The sequence below is a fragment of the Sus scrofa genome, chromosome 11, assembly GCF_054392235.1.
Source record: "Sus scrofa isolate SSC_HxYL_T2T_F1_AM1 chromosome 11, Sscrofa_HxYL_maternal_Yorkshire_Landrace_v2.0, whole genome shotgun sequence".
In the NCBI taxonomy this organism is placed as follows: Eukaryota; Metazoa; Chordata; class Mammalia; order Artiodactyla; family Suidae; genus Sus; species Sus scrofa.
This window is the reverse complement of record NC_139393.1, coordinates 24,631,404-24,650,371: the sequence shown is the minus strand read 5'-3', so window position 1 is coordinate 24,650,371 and position 18,968 is coordinate 24,631,404. Positions and strand designations below refer to the sequence as shown.

The window sequence follows — 18,968 nt, the reverse complement described above, 5'->3', positions numbered from 1 at the left end:
AAACATACTCACCTCTCACCATTTTTTTGTGTGCTTTTTTAGGGCCGCACCCATGGTATACAGAAGTTCCCAGGCCAGGGGTGCAATCTGAGCTAGAGCTGCCAGCCTATACCACAGCCACAGCAACACTGGGTCTCTGACTCACTAAGCGAGGCCAGGATCGAACCCACATCCTCACGGATATGAGTCCGATTCCCTTCCACTGCACCACAACAGAACGCCCACCTCTCGCCATTTTTAACGCCTGTGTTAAATTTTTCATGATTTTCATGGGTATAAAGATGGCCGTTCAGAAATCCTTCAGAATTACCTAGTACCACAAGCAGATAATTAGCCATGACCAAGAGGGTCTTTGAATACCTTCTGATGTTGTACTTCCTTCATCTTTTGCAATTTTTGATTTTCTTCTTCCTTTCGAGAATCCATATATGCCCGGCTTCTGGCCTGTAAGGGTAAAAAGGGAAAATGTCACGGAATGAAAGCACCACCACAACCTCCTGGCCTCCCCACCCTGGGTCTGGTTCGAACAACTCAACCGCGGTACTAAGCATAGAGCAAGCTCTGCCCATACACAGGCTTCCCAGTGATTCATGCATGTGTCTGAGGACGCCTCTTGGGAGCTTCACAAAGAAGGTGAGTATGAGCTCAAGCATCTGGCACATTTTAGAGGATGATCTAGGAGTTCCCATCGTGGCTCAGTGGTTAACGAAGCCAACCAGGAACCATGAGGGTTTGGGTTCGATCCCTGGCCTTGCTTAGTGGGTTAAGGATCCGGTGTTGCCGTGAGCTGTGGTGTAGGTTTCAGACGCGGCTCAGATCCCACGTTGCTGTTGCTGTGATGTAGGCTGGCGGCTACAGCTCCGATTCGACCCCTAGCCTGGGAACCTCCGTGTGCTGCGGGATCGGCCCTAGAAAAGGCAAAAAGGCAAAAGAAAAAAAAAAAAGAAAAAAAACATCTAAATGTTTGTTTAATTAAGCTGTAGAAATTTCCCCTCAGAGATAATCGACATAGTTTATTCTTCCTAGTGAGGCGGATTGGAACTAGAAGAACGTGAAATATCTTTTTCCAGAATATGCCAACTAGCTGATGACTCTCAGAGGCAGGCAACAGCGACATTGACTTGAGGCAGGGCTGGGGCCCAGGAACGCCCTCCCCTGAAACAGCTTGTCTGCTGCTGATACCAGGTCCTCGACAGTCGCATTTCTCTCCCAGTCTTTGTGTCGCTAATCTGTACCTGAACTTCACGTCTGTCCCTGGGAGGGGAAAACAAAGCCTGTGCAGGGGCCCAGGAGTCATCATTTCTGGCTGAACTAGGCCCTCAAGGGGGCAACTCAGAAGATCCAGGAGACATGCTACAGTGGCCTTCAGCCCCGGTGACCTTGTGTGTCAAGGTCACCTTCACGGGCACAGAAACCACATGTGCTGGAATTGACAAGATTCCCGGTATTCCATTGGTTCATTTGTCATACACGTTCTCTTCCTCGCAATGATGTGCAGCCTACCCTCTGCCACCCTCTGTCACCCTCGAGCCTGAGAAGCCACTGCGTGGGAAACTCCATTGTCCTCATAAAATTTCCAGCAGCATCATGGCAGCAGGCGACATATTTCAGGCCTAGTGCTTTGGACTAATCATCCATAAAGCTTACATAGTCTGCTCCCCACCCTGGCTCCCCGTCCTATCATTTTTCTCAAGCCCTTCTTCATTCAGTCCCCCGTTTCTGTCACTATAAAACCCATATTGCATCAAATAATAAGAAGCACTTGCCAGAAAGAGAAGCTTTCGGAACTGCATCATCTACAGCACTATTAATTAGAAGAGGGGAGCTCCAGATGCATTCGGGAAGCCCAAATATATCCTGTTACAGTAGCCACACTTATCCTAGGACTTTGTCTTACCCACGGCCGGAACACAAGGGGACTCTGATCAGGTATAAAGGGCGGGGAGTCACTCTCCAGTGACCCCCTCTTTTTATCCTAGAGAAGGCTAGTGTTCATCACAGATATTCCATACGAGATCTAAAAGTGGGGAAAGGGGCCAGGGATACCTTTTTTTTCTTTATTTTTTTTTTCCTTCTTTCTTTTTTTTTTTTTTTTTTTTTTTTGGTCTTTTTAGGGCCACACCTGCAGCATATGGACGTTCCCCAGCTAAGAGTCACATTGGAGCCGCAGCTGCCAGCCCACACCACAGCCACAGCCACGCCAGATCTGAGCCGCATCTGTGACCTACACCCTAGCTCAAGGCAACACTGGATCCTTAACCCACTGAGCAAGGCCAGGGATCAAACCTGCAACCTTAGGGGTACTAGTTGGCTTCCTAACTGGCTGAGCCACAACAGGAACTCCAGGAGGAGTTTTCTATTCAGAGGACTCAAAGGAGGAGAAAGAGATTTAAAGCAGATGCGATGACTGGAGCGAGGAATCTATTTATGCACTTTCCTTTTAAACGTGACCACTTTGGGAGTTCCCACTGTGGCTCAGCAGAAACAAACTGTATTCATGAGGATGTGGGTTCGAACCCTGGCCTCGCTCAGTGGGTTAAGGATACGATGTTGCCATGAGCTGTGGTGTGGGTCAGAGATGCAGCTCGGATCTGGTATCGCTGTGGCTGTGGTGCAGGCCAGCAGCAGCAGCTCCAATTTGACCCCTAGTCTGGGAACTTCCGTATGCTGCAGGTGTGGACTTAATAAAAATAAATAAATAAAATAAAAATAAATGTCACTACTTTATTGCTCTTTTATCAGAATATGGGTCCCTAATTTTCCACTTAGAAAAAAAAATGCTTAGACCCCAGAAAGTGTCAATTAAAAGGCCACCAAAACCGGGAAGTCACATGGCATCTTAACTAGCAAGTCAAAAATAGGGGGAAAAAACTTCTGATCACTACTTTTCTAATTTTTTTTTTTTTGTCTTTTGTCTTTTTAGGGCCACACCTGTGGCATATGGAGGTTCCCAGGCTAGGGGTCTAGTTGGAGCTACAGCTGCCAGCCTACACCACAGCTCACGGCAACAGTGAGTGAGGCCAGGGATTGAACCCACAACCTTACGGTTCCTAGTCGGGTTGTTTCTGCTGCACCATGACATGAACTCCTGATGACTACTTTTCTTAGTTTGACATCCCAGAGATTTCTATGTCATTGTATTCACATACTTTTTTTCTATATAAAATATTGACATAATGTATTAATACTGCATTTTTTTGGTACTCAACTAAAATAGACAGTTTTGCTTACCCTTCCCCACAAGTTATATTTAGCATATATTCATCCAATAAGCAGTATCTCAGCCTCCCACACACAAGCACTGTGGGCAGACATGACCCCAGACCTCAGGTGCTTATGGCCTGGTGTGGAAGTCAGACAAAAAGATGAATGAGATTAATGACCACAGTATAGCATGGGAGGTACTGTGATAGAGGATGCAAAAAAGAAGCATATTTGGGAGTTCCCGTCATGGTACATCAGAAACAAATCCCACTAGGAACCATAAGGTTGCGGGTTCGATCCCTGGCCTTGCTCAGTGGGTTAAGGATCCGGCGTTGCCGTGAGCTGTGGTGTAGGTTGCAGATGCAGCTCAGATCCTGTGTTGCTGTGGCTCTGGTGTAGGCCGGTGGCTACAGCTCCAACTAGATCCCTAACCTGGGAACCTCCATATGCCATGGGTGTGGCCCTAAAAAGACAAAAGACCAAAAAAAAAAAAAAAAAAAAAAAGGACATTTGATTAAAAGACACCTTCTCTAAGTGGATGAAACTAGGTTGTGTGTGTTTTGTTTTGTCTTTTTAGGGCCGAACCCACAGCATATAGAAGTTCCCAAGCTAGGGGTTGAATCGGAGCTACAGATGCCAACCTACACCACAGCCACAGCCACGATGGATCCAAGCAGCATCTTTGACCTACACCACAGCTCACGGCAATACTTGATCCTTAACCCACTGAGCGAGTCCAAGGATTGAACCCATGTCTTCATGGATACCGGTCATGTTTGTTACTGCTGAGCCACCACAGGGATTCCTAGGTTGTATTTTAAAGAGTGGGAGTCAGACTAATCAGGGGGCAGGGCACTGAGTGAGCAAATGAAAGATGGCCTTGTGTTGGTTGGCTTGGGCTGTCACAACAAAGAACCACAGACTGGCTGCCCTAAACAGAATGGCACTGCCTCACAGTCATGGAAGCTCAAAGTCCAACATCAAGGTGTCTGCAAGGGTGGCTTCTTCTGAGGACTGTGAGGGAAGGATCTAGAATTCTCTCCTTGGCTAACAGATGGCCATCTTCTCCCTGTGTCTCTTCGCATCCCCTCTGCATGTCTGTTCTTATGTCCAAACTCCCCCTTTCCACAAGGACACCTTTCCTGCTGGATTGGAGCCCATGCCAATGACCTCGTTTTAACATGATGACCTCTGTAAAGGCCCAGTCTCCAGATAAGGTCACAGTCTGAGGTAATGGATGTCAACATAGGAATTTTTTTGTGTGGGGGGGGGCACAATTCAACCCCTGACAAGCCCAAAGTTCTCATTTCAAGAAGGTAGAATGAGGAGTTCCCTGGTGGCTCCATGGGTTAAGGATCCGATGTGCTCACTGCTGTGGTGCATATTCAGTCCCGGGCCAGGGAACTCCATGTGCCGCAGACGCACCCGCAAGAAACAAAACCAAAATCAAGAGGCTGGAGGGCCTGTGTTTTTGCTCCACTGTTCTCTCAAAAATTACCCTCAGCAGAGGAGGAAATGAAACACATACAAACTCTAGCTTCAAAACCCAAGAGTTATCTGTATCCCCAGATAAAACTCTATGAAGATAAATAGATGAAGAAACGGTAAGTGGCTAGAAGGGGAAAGAACAATGTAAAGACTAGGCAGGAGGGGACAAAGCACCCCCAAGAAGGCAGCTTTCGTCACAGAGTCACAGGACAGCCCAGAAACGGATGCAGCAGCTACTGGGAAAAACAGGTGGATGAAAGCAAGGCGCCAACACTGCCCCCACCCTGAAAACTCAGGTGTAATTCTCCCGGGCCTGATAGGAAATAAAAAGTTTATTCTCTGGATCAACAGAATCAGACAGGCTTAGCACAGAAGGCAGTGGTGGTCAGATCCCGGGCTGAGAATGAAAGGATTGTATAAAACCCTGCATACTAAGCGGTGAGCCTCTAAGCCCCCTTCTTTGAAGTTTTCTTCTGCTCCTTGCACTGTCTCCTCAGAGAGGGAGCAGGTGATATTTTATCCATGAAACAAGAACAGGTTGCTATTTCTTAAAAGGAACAGAGAAAAAGGGAGTGCTTAGAAATGAAAACGATCTCCCCTGCCCCCGCAAAAAGACACACCAATGAAAGATTTAGAAGTCGAGTGAAATATTTAGAAGTCAAGAAAATACGTGCGATCCTGTTGTGGCTCAGCAGGTTAAGACTCCAAAGTAGTCTCTGTAAGGATGTGGGTTCAATCCCTGCCCTCACTCAGTAGGTTAAGGATGCCATAAGCTATGGCATAGGTCCCAGATGCAGCTTGGATCTGATGTTGCTGTGGCTGTGGTGTAGGCTGGCAGCTGCAGCTCTGATTCAATCCCTCACATGGGAACTTCCATATGCAGCAGGGTATGGCCATAAGAAGAAAAAAGGAGAAATGAAAATGTGTGAGATAGTAGAAAAAAAATTATATATATTGCCCCAAGTTCCTGGCACAGAGCTACTAAAATCTTTGCAATTTCCTAAATGTTAATAGCCTTAGGAGCATCTCTTGTTCTAATATTTGGCCTTTGACCTCATCCCTGATAGAGGGTTCCTAAAACCCTTGTAACTTTCTAGATGATTAGAGCACAAGGAGCATCTTTTGTTCTACTGAGACAACTTGTGTGAACTCCTGAATAGGGACTGGCCACCAGGAAGACCAAGTCATAATTAGAAGTTTAGAATTTTCTTGGAGTTCCCTGGTGACTCAGTGGGTTAAGGATCTGACATTGCCACTGCAACAGCTTGGGTCACTGCTCTGGCAAGGGTTTGATTCCTGGCCCGGGAAGTTCCTATTCTTGGCTACACATACCAAGGGCATAGCCCAAAAAAAAAAGTTTAGAATTTTCAGTCTCAAACCCCCATCCTCTAGAGAGTGAAAGGAGCTGGAAATGGAGTTAATAATTCATCATGCCTATATATCCAGACAAAAAACTTTCACTGAAAAAGTCACATGCACCCCTATGTTCATTGCAGCACTAATCACGTACCCAAGACATGGAAACAACCTAAATGTCCATCAGCAGATGAACAGATTAAGAAGATGTCGTACACATACACAATGGAATACTACTCAGCCATAAAAAAGAACAAAATAATACCATTTGCAGCAACATGGATGGAACTAAAGACTCTCATATTAAGCGAAGAAAGTCAGAAAGAGAAAACCAAATACCACATGATGTCACTTATATCTGGAATCTAATATAGGCCACAAATGAACCAATCTACAGAGAAGAAACAAATTCATGGACTTAGAGAACAGACTTGTGGCTGCCAAGGGGGAGGGGGAAGGAGTGGGATGGACTGGGAGTTTGGGGTTAGTAGATGCAAACTATTAACATTTGGAGTGGATTAGCCATGAGATCCTACTGTCTAGCACAGGGAACTATATCTAGTCCCTTGTGATGGAACATGAGGGAGGATAATGTGAGAAAAAAAATGTGTGTGTGTGTGTGTGTGTGTATATAACTGGGCGACTTTGCTGTATAGCAGAAATTGACAGAACATTGTAAATCAACTCTAATAGAAAAAATAAAAATCTTTAAAAAAAATTGCTCATGCCTATATGAGGAAGTCTCCATAAAAATCCCAGAGGTACAGGGATTCAGGAAACTCTCAGGTAGGTGAATATATCTATCCACCGGGAGGCTGGCCACACCCCTACTCCACCCAAGGACAGAAGTTCCTGCCCTAGGGACCCTCCCTGACCTCATCGTCTATAAATCTTCCTCTGGCTCTTCATCTGTGGCTTTATCATATCTTTTAATAAACTGGTGAACATAAGTAAGCCTAGAGCAGTATGAGGGCTGTGAGTGGCTTCAGCAAATTAATCAAACCCAAAGTGCAGGTTGTGGGAATGTTTGATGTGTGGCCAAGTTGGACAGAAGCTGTGAGTACCGTGGGGACCTGCCACTTGCGGGTGGCGGCTGAAGTGGGGAGCAGTCTTGTGGGACTGAGCCCTGAACCTGTAGGATCTGTTATTATCTCCAGGAAACTAGTGTCACAATTGGGTTGACTTGTGAGATACAGGGCTGATGGTGCAGAACTGCTTGCTGGGGAAAACCAGACATCCCTCCCCTCCCCAACCCCCCAGTCTGGTGTCAGAAGCATTGTGGATGGTTGTGGTATGGGGGTAAAAGAGACACTCAGGAAGGGAGGGAAGGATTGAGTTTGTTTTGTGTGTGTGTGTGTGTTTTTAGGGCCACACCCATGGCATATGGAGGTTCCCAGGCTAGGGGTCAAATCGGACCTGTAGCCACTGGCCTACACCACAGCCACAGCAACTCTGAGCCATGACTGAGACCTACACCATGGCTCATGGTAATGCTGGATCTTTAACTCATTGAGCAAGGCCAGGAATTGAACCTGTGTCCTCATGGATATTAGTCAGATTCGTTTCCACTGAGCCAAGTTTTTTTTTTTTTTTTCTAATTCCAAACACCAGGAAATAGTGGCAGGGTGGAGGGGGGGTGGGGAGGAATGGTCAAAGATAAATTAGAGGGGAAAAAAAATGTTTTAACGAAAGAAGATAAACCAAGGTAGCCTAGGATTTGAATAATAATAATAATCTCATCAAGAGAAAATGAAGGGAAATAAATCAAAGAAATACAAGAAAATCATCTAAAACTAGAGATAAGTTTCAAGAGTGAAAATGAATAAAAATGACCCTCAGGCTAAGGCACATCATTATGAAATTACAGAACAGCAGAAAAAAAAAGAGATTAAAATATTTCCATGAAGCAAAGCCCCACCCCCATAAGAACTGAAATTCAGATGGCCTTGGATTTCTCAGGAACAGTAACTCAGAGTTAAAAGGGAAATGCTTTCAAAATGCTGAAGGAAAATTATTTGCCACTTGGGATATTTACCAGAAAATTGCAAGCTAAGTGTGAGGGCTGAAGACAGAGAGTTTCAAACATGCAAGGACCTGAACAATACAGCTTTTCTTAGGAAGCTGCTAAATAATATGTTCCCCCAAACAAAGAAATAAAGCAAGAAGAAGAAGGAGAAGAAAAGGGAGTTCCCATTGTGGCTCAACGGTAATGAACCCGACTAGGATCTATGAGGACATGGGTTCAATCCCTGGCTTTGTTCAGTGAGTTAAGGATCCAGCATTGCTATGAGCTGTGGTGTAGGTCCCAGATGCAGCTTGGATCCCGCATTGCTGGGGCTGTGGTGCAGGCTGGCAGCTGCAGCTCTGATTCAACCCCTAGCCTGGAAACTTCCATATGCTAAGAGTGTGGCCCTAAAAAAACAAAAACAAAAACAAAAACAAAAAAAAAAAAAAAGGAGGAATGAGACCCAGAAATCAGGGAAGCCATCCCAGGAAAGCAATAAAAGCCATTCCCCAGGTGACATTAAAGCACTGACTCTCATCCTTGGCTGCACACTGCAATTGCCTGGGGAGCCTTAAAAGCCTGCAGCCCAGGCCAGAAGACAGCACAATCTTTGGAGGTTAAGACCTGGGCATCAGTGAATTTTAAAGCCTCCCAGGCGACCCCAATGACCAGATGAGGGCAGAAAAGCAGAGCCTGGGAACCATTTATTGTACACCTGAAATGATCCAATGGTAGTGACAGGAGAAGGTATTTTGATGCTGGTCCTTCGGCTTCCACACCCCCACGCAGTGTAGAGAACTCTATCCACCCACGAGCGACTGAACACTGTATATGCTCCTTTGGTCTGAGGTTCTCTTATGTGATACCTACAAGAATATTCTTCTCTTTTTCATGGACATCATTACACAGTATTTATTAAATTCTCAACTGCCACGGCAGATCCACACTTAAATAGATGTAAGAATAATTGTTTTTCAGGAAAGGTGCCTTATGTAGTAAACATCTGAATTTTTTCAACTTAAAACCTTGCAGCGCCTCATCCTCCAGGTATGCGCTCACAACGTGTTCGCCTTCTGTGCATTGACCACAGTTAAGGCAAACTGCAGGTGTCTTTTTTAACTTCACAGAAGTGTAACGTACATATTTGATTTTCCTAAAGCCTGAAAAAAACGGCTCTGCAGTGCATCCTCTGACGACTTCCATGCATATGGATTAGAGAGTATGAGAAGAATACAATATGGGTAAAAAGTCAGAGATATTGAACCACCACAAATTATTAATAGTTTGGTGTCAAGTGGGAGCAGCTGTTGAATGCGGTTCCTAAAGGACCGTCCTGGGTCCAGTCGTGCTCCACATTTTCTATTAATAGCTCTGAGGATCTTATGGCAGAGGCACTAATCAATCCGCAGAAAATGCAGCTCTGGGAGATATTACTAATGCCTTGGATGACAAGATTAAAATTCCATGATGATTTTGTTAAATTGAAGAAACGAGCCAAAATCAATAGAGCAAGCACACGAGTGTTCGTTCAACCACAGGTTTCAAGAAGCCCTCAGACAGAAATCAAGACCAGCCGGCATCCAAACCCGCAGGTGGTAAAGTTACCCAACTCCTGCTTCCCCCTCCCCTTCCCTGCCACGAAAAGGTTATCAAGACAGCTGTCAAGGACCAAGTCTATACGGGATCTAACGCGTCTACCTACAGCTTCTCAACTCCTTTCTCCAGTGCGCTGCAATGAGGGGAGAGAGAAGATGGATTTGATAGGATTTTTGGAGCCCACACTAGCAAATCTGGACTTTGGAACACTGCCTTAGAAGCAGGAAAAAAAAAAAAATAAGGGGCACTTAGAGGTTTGTAGATAAGAACAGAATAACCTTTTTCCAAGGAATGTCATAATGTCTTCCTGACATTTTAAAATGTGGGCATCAAAGAGAAAGGGGGCTGGAGGGAGATGATGAATAGGTGTCTCTAACAACCTCTCATTTATCTGCCCAAACTCTGAAAGGCAAGGCTTTTAAAAACTTAAACAGAAAAAAAAAAAAAAAAAGGAGTTCCCACTGTGGCACAGTGAGTTAAGAACCTGACTGCAGGAGTTCTCATGGTGGCTAAGCAGATTATGAACCTGACTAGTATCCATGAGGACGCGGGTTTGATCCCTGGCTTTGCTCAGTGGGTTAAGGATCCAGCGTTGCCGTGAGCTGTGGTGTAATTCACAGATGCAGCTCGGATCCTACATTGCTTATGGTAGTAGCATAGGCTGGTAGCTGCAGCTCTGATTCAGTTCCTATGTGGGAACTTCCATATGCTGCAGGTGTAGCCCTAAAAAAAAAAAAAAGAATCTGACTGCAGAGGTTTGGGTCGCTGCAGAGGCGCTGCTCTGATTCCCAGTGCAGCACAGTGGGTTAAAGGATCTGCCATTGCTGCACCTGTGGCGTAGGCTGCTGCTACAGCTCACATTTGATCCTTGGCCTGGAAACTTCCATAAGCCATGGGTGGGGCCAAAAGAAAAATGTAAACGGTTTTTTTTTCCGCAATAACCTCTTCCCATCAGAATGAAATTTACTTTCTTGCCCCCAGTTCCAATAACCAAGCCCTGCCAATTTCACCTCCTCGCAGTTCTCGGACTTGCGCTCTGACCTCCATCCCCCCACCCACCACTCTACCCAAGTCTTCGTCAGTCCTCACGTAGGTTAACCAGGAAGCCTCTTAGAGGCCTCTTGGTTCCTTTAGAACTATACTCTGTATGGTTTACCAGTGCTACCCAATAAAATGCATATCTGACCTTGAAACTTCTCTAAAACTTTTCAGCATCTTCAGTACTCACTGAATGAGGTTCAAGTTCTCCCGTGTAGCATATAAATGTCTACGAGGTTTTCTACCAGGAGGATCACCAGCTCCCCATTAGGGGCATCTCGGATGTTTCAACGTCTGGGGGATGCTTCCAGCATCTTGAGCCCAAGAGCAAAGATGCTCCACATGCTGCAGTGCCCAAGGCGGTCCATGCAAGGAACCATCCCACCCAAACGGCCACAGTTGAGAACACTCTTCACGGCTCCTGACTTCTTCTCCAGCCTTCTAGCTCAACCTTCTAGACAGCAGCTACACAAAACTCATCCCTGACACACGGCCATGCTTTTTCTTGCCATCAGACCTTAATTCATTTTTTTTTTTTTTTCGTCTTTGGTCTACTTAGGGCCATACCTGTGGCTTATGGACATTCCCAGCTAGGGGTCCGATCGGAGCTGCAGCTGCTGGATCCTTAACCCACTAAGCGAGGCCACAGATTAAACCCATGTCCTCGTGGACACTGGTTGGGTTCGTTAACCACTGAGCCATGAGCCATGATGGGAACTCCCAGACCTTAATTCTCGCCTCTGCGTGATAATTAATTTCTGACACCTGGGATGACTCTCTTCTGACATCTTTTTTATAGCATTTTTTTATTATTCAATTGCATTTATAGTTGTACAACGACCATCACAACCCAATTTTATAGCATTTCCATCCCAAACCCCCAGCGCGTCCCCCCACCCCCCAACCTGTCTCCTTTGGAAACCATAAGTTTTTCAAAGTCTGTGAGTCAACATCTGTTCTGCAAAGAAATTCATTGTGTCCTTTTTTTAGGTTCCACATGTAAGTGACAGCATTTGATGTTGGTGTCTCACTGTCTGACTGACTTCACTTAGCATGATCATTTCTAGGTCCATCCCTGTTGCTGCAAATGCCATTATTTTGTTCCTTTTCATGGCTGAGTAATATTCCATTGTGTATATGTACCACATCTTCTTTACCCACTCCTCTCGCTGGACATTTAGGTTGTTTCCATATCTTGGCTATTGCATAGACTGCTGCAATGTTTTTCAAGGCCGCACTTGCAGCATATGGAAGTTCCCCTGCTAGGGGTCAAATCAGAGCTGAAGCTGCCGACCTACACCACAGCCACAGCAATGTGGGATCTAAGACATGTCTGTGACCCACACCACAGCTCATGGCAATGCTAGATCCTTAACCCACTGAGTGAGGCCAAGAATCAAACCTGCATCCTCATGGACACTAGTTGGATTCGTTGCTGCTGAGCAACAACAGGAACTCCTCTCTGGACTTAATCTTCATTCATTAATCACCTCTTTATTTTTGTTTTTATTTTTTTGTCTTTTTAGGGCCGCACCTGTGGCATATGGAGGTTCCCAGCCTAGGGGTCTAATTGGAGCTGTAGCCTCCAGCCTATACCAAAGCCACAGCAACACAGAATCCAAGCCGTGTCTGTGACCTATACCACAGCTCACAACAACGTTAGTCCTTAACCCACTGAGCGAGGCCAGGGGTCGAACCCGCAACCTCGTGGTTCCTCGTCGGATTCGTTAACCACTGAGCCATGATGGGAACTCCATTAATCACCTCTTTAAAAAGCGTCAGATGGCATACTATGAAACACACCACTTACCCAAGCTGAAGACTGTGAGTCACCAAGAGCCTCTGGACAGGTACTTCTGGGTGGCAACTCTGTGTTGATTCTTCTCAAGAACTCAGTAGTTTTGCTAGCAGGAACACAAATAGGTGTTAGTGCCTTGAGCAAAGTAGAAATATCATTTTTTTTTTTTTGGCCTACCCACGGCATGTGGAATTTCCTGACCCAGGGATCAAACCCACGCCTCAGCAGTGACAACACCAGATCCTTAACCCGCTGTGCCACCAGGGAACTCCCAGAACTACCATTTTTTTGTGTGTGTGCCATTAGATAGTAGCCTAGACTTTCATGGAGCAGTAACTAAAAGTGTCTTTAGTAGAACAAAAGGTGAGCTGGCAAACAGGGTAGACCAGGAAATCAAAACAAAATACTATTGAGAGACTGCATTTCATAACTGGAAAGACATAAAACCAGGTTTGCAGAATGTGAACCTGTGATTTTATTTTTTTCGGCTTCATGCTCTTCGACATGGAGATAAATGCCCTCTGAGATTCCACAGTATGGGGCCCTAATTTCCTGTCTGAGCGATTAAAGCTTGACACCCAAGACTTCACTGTAGGGCTGGGAACCATTCCTCCCCTAGAGCTCCGCACTCTGCACTGCTGTCACATTAGCCGTTCGCCCTCCAGGGGTCTCTCCCCTCGTCATCTTACTGGCCTCAGGGCTCGACAGCACTCAGGATGCACAGAGATGCTAGTCCAGGAACTCATAACCAGTTACAGGTCACGGGCTCCTTTGGAATTCTTTTTTGTCTTTTGTCCTTTTAAGGGCCACACCGAGGCATATGGAGGTTCCCAGGCTGGGGGTCCAATCGGAGCTGTCGCCACTGGCCTCCACCACAGCCACAGCAACGCCAGGTCCGAGCTGCGTCTGTGACCTACACCACAGCTCACGGCAACACCGGATCCTTAACCCACTGAGCGAGGCCAGGGACTGAACCCGTAACCTCATGGTTCCTAGTCGGATTTGTTAACCACTGAGCCACAATGGGAACTCCTCTTTTGGAATTCTGAATGCATGCATGCGCGCACACACACACACACATCTTTGCATTTGATTTGTACCTTCCATGGACGGTAAGAAGTGCTGCCAATTTTGGTCTGTATTTCTGGCATCTCCTTTAGCCCAGAGGTTGCGAAATAGCTGGACATGTCCTCTGTTTATTTTATTATTGCAGCTGCACCTACATACGCCGCAGCTCACAGTAACACCAGACCCTTAACCCACTGAGCGAGGCCAGGGATTGAACACGCATCCTCATGAACACTATGTTGGGTCCTTAACCCACTAAACCACAGCAGGAACTCCTTGTCCTCAGTTTTAATAAGTCCTTTGTTTTTCCCTTAAAAATCCCATCCACTACCCCGATTTCTCCTCTCACATACGTCAAGCAGAGAATACTGTTTTTTCCTTGTCCTCACTTTAATGACTGCCCCATTCTGCCTCCTGTTGATGGATTTGGTTTGTTTTTGTTTTTTGCTTTTTAGGGCCGCACCTGCAGCATATATAAGTTCCCAGGCTAGGGGTCAAATCGGAGCTACAGCTGCCAGTCTACGCCACAGCCACAGCAAGGTGGGATCTGAGTTCCATCTGCAACCTACACCACAGCTCACAGCAATGATGCATCCTTAGCCCACTGAGTGAGGCCAGGGATGGAACCTGCATCCTCATGATACTAGTTGGATTTGTTATTGCTGAGCCACAATGGTAACTCCCCATTGATGAATTTCTATTCTTTGGTCCTTTCCCCATGTAATTTGTGGGATTCGGATCCCGTTACTCCATATTCACAATCAAATGGCTCAGCATGGCCTGATTTATGCTGCACCAGACAACTGCAGCCGCCTCCTTCTGCCTCCTTCCTTCTGCCATCTCTCTGCTGCCTCCTAATACTTTAGGGCTGCTGCTAAGATCCGATTTATCAAGCGCTTAGGGCATGGGCGTCAAAGGAAATGGAAATAGTCTGGTAAAAATAAATGGTATCCAGTGGGGAGGGGGGGAATCAAAACAAGGAATTGGAAATTAAACAGAGAGGCCAACATCACTCCAAATCATGACTTAGGTAGAACATGGCATTTGAACGAGGTCAGAAGCGGGAGCTGGGGGAGGAAGAGCTAAAAGTTAAGCGCCGTACATAACCCCAGAAACACAGCTGAGACAAGCAGCCTCTCCATTTGTCTAGGATTGCTTATCTTGCCCAGAATAGACAAGGAGACTAATGAAGTCGCAGAGGCTGGAAGCTGCCCCATGGTCTGGGGCTCTCTGAAGCCATCAGTCAAAAATGTGAAAAGAAGAAAGTTGCCAGAAGTTTGGATGCAATTTCTGCATCTCCTTAGCTGAGAGCAGACGGTGGGAGAAAGCAGTGGGAAAGAACGAAGTGGAATAAGAAGAACCATGAGGAGCAAGTCAGGAGCTTCAGACCAAGGAGACTGGCAGCCCTGTATTGTGCTCCGAGGGTTGCTTCTTACCTGGCAATGCCAAGCACGAAGTTGGCTGGGGAGCTAACCAGCAGCCATGGCTCTTGTGCCAATGATCGGGGCCCCATTTACACCACAAAATCAAATCTTTTTTTTTTTTTTTTTTTGGTCTTTTGTCTTTTGAGGGCCACACCTGTGGCATATGGAGGTTCCCAGACTAGGGGTCAAGAGGAGCTGTAGCTGCCGGCCTACACCACAGCCACAGCAATGCAGGATCTGAGCCATGTCTGTGACCTACTCCACAGCTCACAGCAATGCCGGATCCTTAACCCACTGAGTGAGGCTAGGGATCAAAGCCACAACCTCATGGTTCCTAGTCAGGTTAGTTAATCACTGAGCCACAATGGCAACTCCCAAAGTCAAATCTTAATGGCAGGGCCCTAAGACTATCAGGAAAGGAGTTCCCGCTGTGGCTCGGTGGAAACAAACCTTACTCGTATCATGAGGATGCAGGTTGATCCCTGACCTTGCTCAGTGGGTTAAGGATCCGATGTTGCCGTGAGCTGTGGTGTAGGTCGCAGGTGAGGCTCGGATCCTGCATTGCTATGGCTGTAGCACAGACCAGCAGCTGCAGCCCCAATTTGAACCCTATGCCCATCAGCCTATGAAAAATGTGATTAACGACATAATCAAGATAAGTTCCAAACTACCATACTAACTGACATTTTTCTGCTATCAGAGTGGTGGTTTCCACAGATTGGCTGAATTGGATGGGGACCTCTGTAGGTAATTACAGTAATGTTTAATAAAAACAAAACATAGAACCTCCTTGGAGTTCCTGTTGTGGCTCAGTAATGACAAACCCGACTAGTATCCATGAGAATGCAGATTCCATCCCTCAGTGGGTTAAGGATCTGGCTTCCTTAACTGTGGGCTGCCATTCTACTTGGTCCGAAGCTCCCATGTCAGGCTGCGATGTAGGTCCCAGACACCGCTGGGATCCGGCGTTGCTGTGGCTATGGTGTAGCCCGGGAGATCGGATTTAACCCCTAGGCTGGGAACTTCCATGTGCCGTGTGTGCGGCCCTAAAAAGAAAAAGTATATCTACAGAAGCTCCTTGAGGGGCAAGAGGAAGAACCCCCCCCCTCCAGAGAGGACATGCAACTAGACTAAGACGAACCGGACTAGACTAAGACCCCTGGACTCTAGCACTGAGTCATCTTTTGGCCGGGGTTCCTTCGTCATCACTGTGACTCTGCCACCTACTCAGGCAGGTCACCCTCTCCCACTTTATCACTCTGACCCAGACATAGTTACAGGCCCCCATCCTTTATGCTCCATAGAACAACTGAGAATGAACCACCAATAGTAGACAAGGTTTGAAATTTAGTGAACTCATGTCCAACTCATGATCTTTATGCATCCTTTCTGTGTTTTCTTAGGGTGATGCCTATGGCTTATCCTGAAAGGTCTCTTCTGGTCTACGGCCATACCACCCTGAACGCACCCCATCTCATCTGAAAGGTCTCTTCTGTCGCGTCACCTTGACCTAACTCAGTTGTAGCAGAGACTGTTAAATATCCATCAGAATGGAAGTTCTCCTCCTCCAGTGACACAACCGGACTACATTTCCTAGCCTGCCTTGCAGCTAAGGTTGGTCACGTGGTTGTGTTCTGACCAATGGAACAAGGGAGGAAGTGACGCACACTCCTTCCAGGATAACGAATCATAAGCCTCCTGTGCATGTGCCTCTATACATTTTCCTCCTCCTTGTGGCTGTCTGGAATAGAGGCAAGAGCAGCACAAACTTGGAAGTTACATACCAAAGGTGGTAGAGTTGCTAATAGTTTGGGGTCCTGGATATCTTGAGAGGAGGGGGCCTCCTCTCAAACCCATTCACTCATTTTTCACATGAGGAAGAAATAGCACTGCTTAAGCTATTCTTTTTCTTTTTATAAATTTTTTGGGGGTACACCTGTGTTATATGGAAGTTCCCAGGCTAGAGGTTGAATTGGAGCTACAGCTGCCAGGCTATGGCACTGGCACAGCCACAGCCACGCCAGATCTGAGCCACTTCAGTGACTACACCACAGCTCATGGCAAGGCCGGATCCTTAAGCCACTGAGCCAGGCCAGGGATGGAACCTGCATCCTCATGGATACTAGTCAGGTTTGTTACCACTGAGACATGACAGGAAATCCTCAAGCTATTTCTTATTTTGAGGTCTGTTGATTACAGCATTTAGCCAATCCTAACAATACAACATAAAGTAATATATACAAGAGAATCATCTCTCAATTTAGGTGATCAATTCCACAAGCACCTAAGAAGAGGCCAAGAAGAGCTGAGGAAGAGTAGAAAAATAAAATACTTAAGGATTAAGCTGGGCATCTCAACTATTTCAAAACCTTAGTTGGGGGTGGGGAGAAGGTGGGAAAGGGGAGGAACCCACTCATCCTTAAGCTGTCTTACTGTCATATCTAGGAGCTCCCTAGGCCCAGAGTATAAAAGTGATACGTAATAAATGTATAACTGGCTCATTTTGCTATATAGCAGAAATCGATGGAACACTGTAAATCAACTATAATTTAAAAATTATTTTTAAAAGTGATACATGCACCCCTAAGTTCACAGTAGCACTATTTGCAATAGCTAAAACATGGAAATAACCTAGATGTCCATCAACAGGTGAATGGATAAAGAAGATGTGGTGCATATACACAATGGAATACTACTCAGCCATAACCATAAAAAAGAATAAAATGGTGTCATTTGCAGCAACATGGATGGAACTAGAGATCATCAGACTGAGCAAAGTCAGTCAGAAAGAAAGGCAAATATCATAGGCTATCACCTTACATGTGGAATCTAAAATACAACACAAATCAACACATCTACAAAATAAAAACAGAGTCATAGGCATAGAGAACAGACTTGTGGTTGCCACGGGATAGGCTGGAGGATTGGCAGTTCGGGGTTAGCAAAGAATCTATTATTTATAGGAGGGAGAAACAAGGTCCTACTGGATGACACAGGGAACAATATTCAATATCCTGTGATAAACCATTATGGAAAAGAATACAAAAAAGAAAGAATATATATGTGTAACTGAGTCACTTTGCTGTACAGCAGAAATTAGCACAACATTGTGAATCAACTGTTTTTCAATAAATTTTTTTAAATGAATACTCATTTATCTCAGTACTGCTAGGATCTTGCCTAGTTTGAGAACAAGTGAGAGTTTGGAAGGAGACGCTGCAGTGTGAGAGTCAGAGAAGAAGGATCTGGCTGGTGATACTGCAATATGATGGAATATTAATCTGTTAATAGAGATTCATCCATCAAAATGCTGACCTTTTTGAAAGGATAAAATATATAGGAAAGGCCACAGAGAGTGAAATGTGTGCCCGTTGGCTCATTTAAATAGGCCAAAAACACAAAGACAATTCCTATAAGGCTTTTCTTTTTAATATTTAGAAAAGACATTGGAATGGTCAAGGGAGAATCAGTTTACATAAAAAGCAAATTTATGGTTACCATGGGGAAGAGGCTGGGGGAGGAATAAACTGGGAATAGGGGATTAACAGAGGCACAGTCCCATCTATAAAAGAGACAAACAACAAAGATTTTTTAAAAGAATCAGTTTAAAAATATTTACTTAGGGAGTTCCTGTTGTGGCGCAGGAGAAACTAATCAAACCAGTATCCACGAGGATGCGAGTTCGATCCCTGACCTCACTCAGTGGGTTAAGGATCTGGCATTGCCATGAGTTGTGAGGTAGGTCGGAGATGCGGCTCTCATCCCACGTTGCTGTGGCTGTGGCTGTGGCATCGGCTGGCAGCTGTAGCTCTGATTCAAGCCCTAGCCTAGGAACCTCCATATGCCGCAGGTGTGGCCCTAAAAACAAAAAAGAAAAAAAACTTTTTTTTCACTTAGACCTGTAGGAGCTCATGAGTCTGGCGCCCGCCACCCATCCCACCCCACGGCTACAAAGTACTCGCACCTTCCTCTACCTGGTCCCCCGCATCCG

At 45.8% G+C, this 18,968-nt stretch overlaps 1 protein-coding gene across 3 annotated transcripts in view; it reads right to left on the bottom strand.

Annotated features, from left to right (window-relative positions):
- EPSTI1 (epithelial stromal interaction 1) overlaps positions 1-18,968 on the bottom strand; it is a 104,465-nt gene that overhangs the window by 27,800 nt on the left and 57,697 nt on the right. For 2 of the 3 annotated variants that reach the window (XM_003482896.5, XM_021065622.2), the window contains exons 7-8: positions 12,498-12,591; positions 361-444 (exon numbers count right to left, since the gene is read on the bottom strand). In XM_003482896.5, the coding sequence (XP_003482944.1) occupies positions 361-444; positions 12,498-12,591 (178 nt within the window). Of the gene's footprint in view, positions 1-12; positions 445-12,497; positions 12,592-18,968 lie in introns of all 3 variants that reach the window. The other variant, XR_014819529.1, reaches the window with a different exon arrangement.